The sequence below is a fragment of the Clytia hemisphaerica genome, unplaced genomic scaffold (genome assembly GCF_902728285.1).
Source record: "Clytia hemisphaerica strain Z4C2 unplaced genomic scaffold, Clytia hemisphaerica genome assembly, whole genome shotgun sequence".
NCBI lineage: Eukaryota > Metazoa > Cnidaria > Hydrozoa > Leptothecata > Clytiidae > Clytia > Clytia hemisphaerica.
In genome coordinates this window covers 29,910-31,516 of record NW_027103742.1, presented here as the reverse complement: position 1 = coordinate 31,516, position 1,607 = coordinate 29,910, and the positions used below count along the sequence as shown (strand labels likewise).

General features: G+C 38.5%; 1 protein-coding gene across 1 annotated transcript; it reads right to left on the bottom strand.

Moving 5' to 3' along the window:
• Positions 1-843: 843 nt before the first annotated feature.
• LOC136805271 (uncharacterized) lies at positions 844-1,245 on the bottom strand (the record flags this gene model as incomplete). Its single annotated transcript, XM_067061848.1, has 1 exon — positions 844-1,245. A coding segment is annotated over exon 1 (402 nt), but the record flags the coding sequence as incomplete, so codon positions are not given.
• Between the last annotated feature and the right edge of the window lie 362 nt (positions 1,246-1,607).

Below are 1,607 nucleotides of genomic sequence, written 5' to 3'. Positions count from 1 at the left end.
TTTTCACGGTAACTTTTTGTTATTCTTTTTATCAAGTCGAAACACGATATAATTTTGATATTATATTTTCACGGTAACTTTTTGTTATTCTTTTTATCAAGTCGAAACACGATATAATTTTGATATAATATGTTCACGGTAACTTTTTGTTATTCTTTTTATCAAGCCAAAACACGATATAATTTTGATATTATAATATGTTCACGGTAACTTTTTGTTATTGTTTTTATCAAGCCGAAACACGATATAATTTTGATAATAGCGCCTTTGCAGAAACCTTTTGTCATTGAAGCGATAAATCTTTTAATCGTTGTTTTAGATTTTCAAAGTCTAAAGACGGTGTAATTTTTGAATCGCTTATAAAGCTTTTGTAAAGTTATTATTTCAAGTGGAGTTTTCCCAGTCATGCAGTTTTAATAAAGCAATTAAGTCCAGCAGCCGCTCATGTTGTTTGTCAGAACCATCACACGACCCAACTTTTTTTCAACACGACCCAACTTTTTTTTAGGATTTTACATCAATACAAGGCCAAATGCAACACGACACAACACGACCCACTTTTTTTAATTAAAGAAAATATAACTATTTCTTTAATAAAAAAGTTGGGTCGTGTTGGGTCGTGTTGTGTCGTGTTGCATTTGGCCTTGTATTGATGTAAAATCCTAAAAAAAAGTTGGGTCGTGTTGAAAAAAAGTTGGGTCGCGTCCTTATTTTCAGTATCAAAATCTAGAGTATTGAAATATAGGTAAAGATAGAAAGTTTAAAATTTGACAAAATATTATATACCTATATTATCACTTAATATTTGGTGCGACGTCCCATTCCGTGTATTACTTTAATTACCCGTTTAGGCATTGTGTCGATTATACGGTCGATCTTGGTCTTGTCATAGTCCAACATGGTCTTCCGCACTCTCTCGGTGAACTCCTCCTTCGTTTCCCTCGTAATATTCTGCTCCAACGCTTGTTTTTGCAAAACTTGGTTCATTTGGTTGAAGAAGTTTTCAATTGGGTTCAGGTCAGGTGAACGGGGTGGTATACAAAAGACCAAAGCCTTTACCCTTTCGTAGGCTTGCATTGCTTTCTTTGACTTCTGTCGTGGGCAGTTGTCCATCAGAAACCGGCGGGTGATTGGGTTGGAGCTCTTTTGAAAAGCGGTGTCAAAGTGCTCATCGACAATGTTTGCCATTTTCTCGGCCGGTGATGCTCCCATAATACGGTTGGCACAACACAACCCCTTTGCCATGGCTTATCGCCACCATAAAATTGACATTGACAACACCCTGCCTTACTGCATTTCCTCGTCAGACCAAATTCAAGCCCTTCATTCCTCTTCCTCCACTGGCATGCCCTCGGCGCACGTGCTTGGTCTTGGGGGTTGGTTTTAAATTGGAAACCTTTACCGTCCAAGTAGAAGGAAATCCCACGCCGCCAAAAATCAAGCCCAAGCTTCTTCTTTCTGATTGTTTTGCAAAATCTCAGTCTTAACTTCAAGTCTTTACGGGTTAACAAGCCCTTGCGACGGCCTTGCAAAAAGCGATAGCCACCCTTGTTTAGAACCCGTCTGACGGTACGATTGGAGAGATGGGTAACCCCAGCAATGACTTT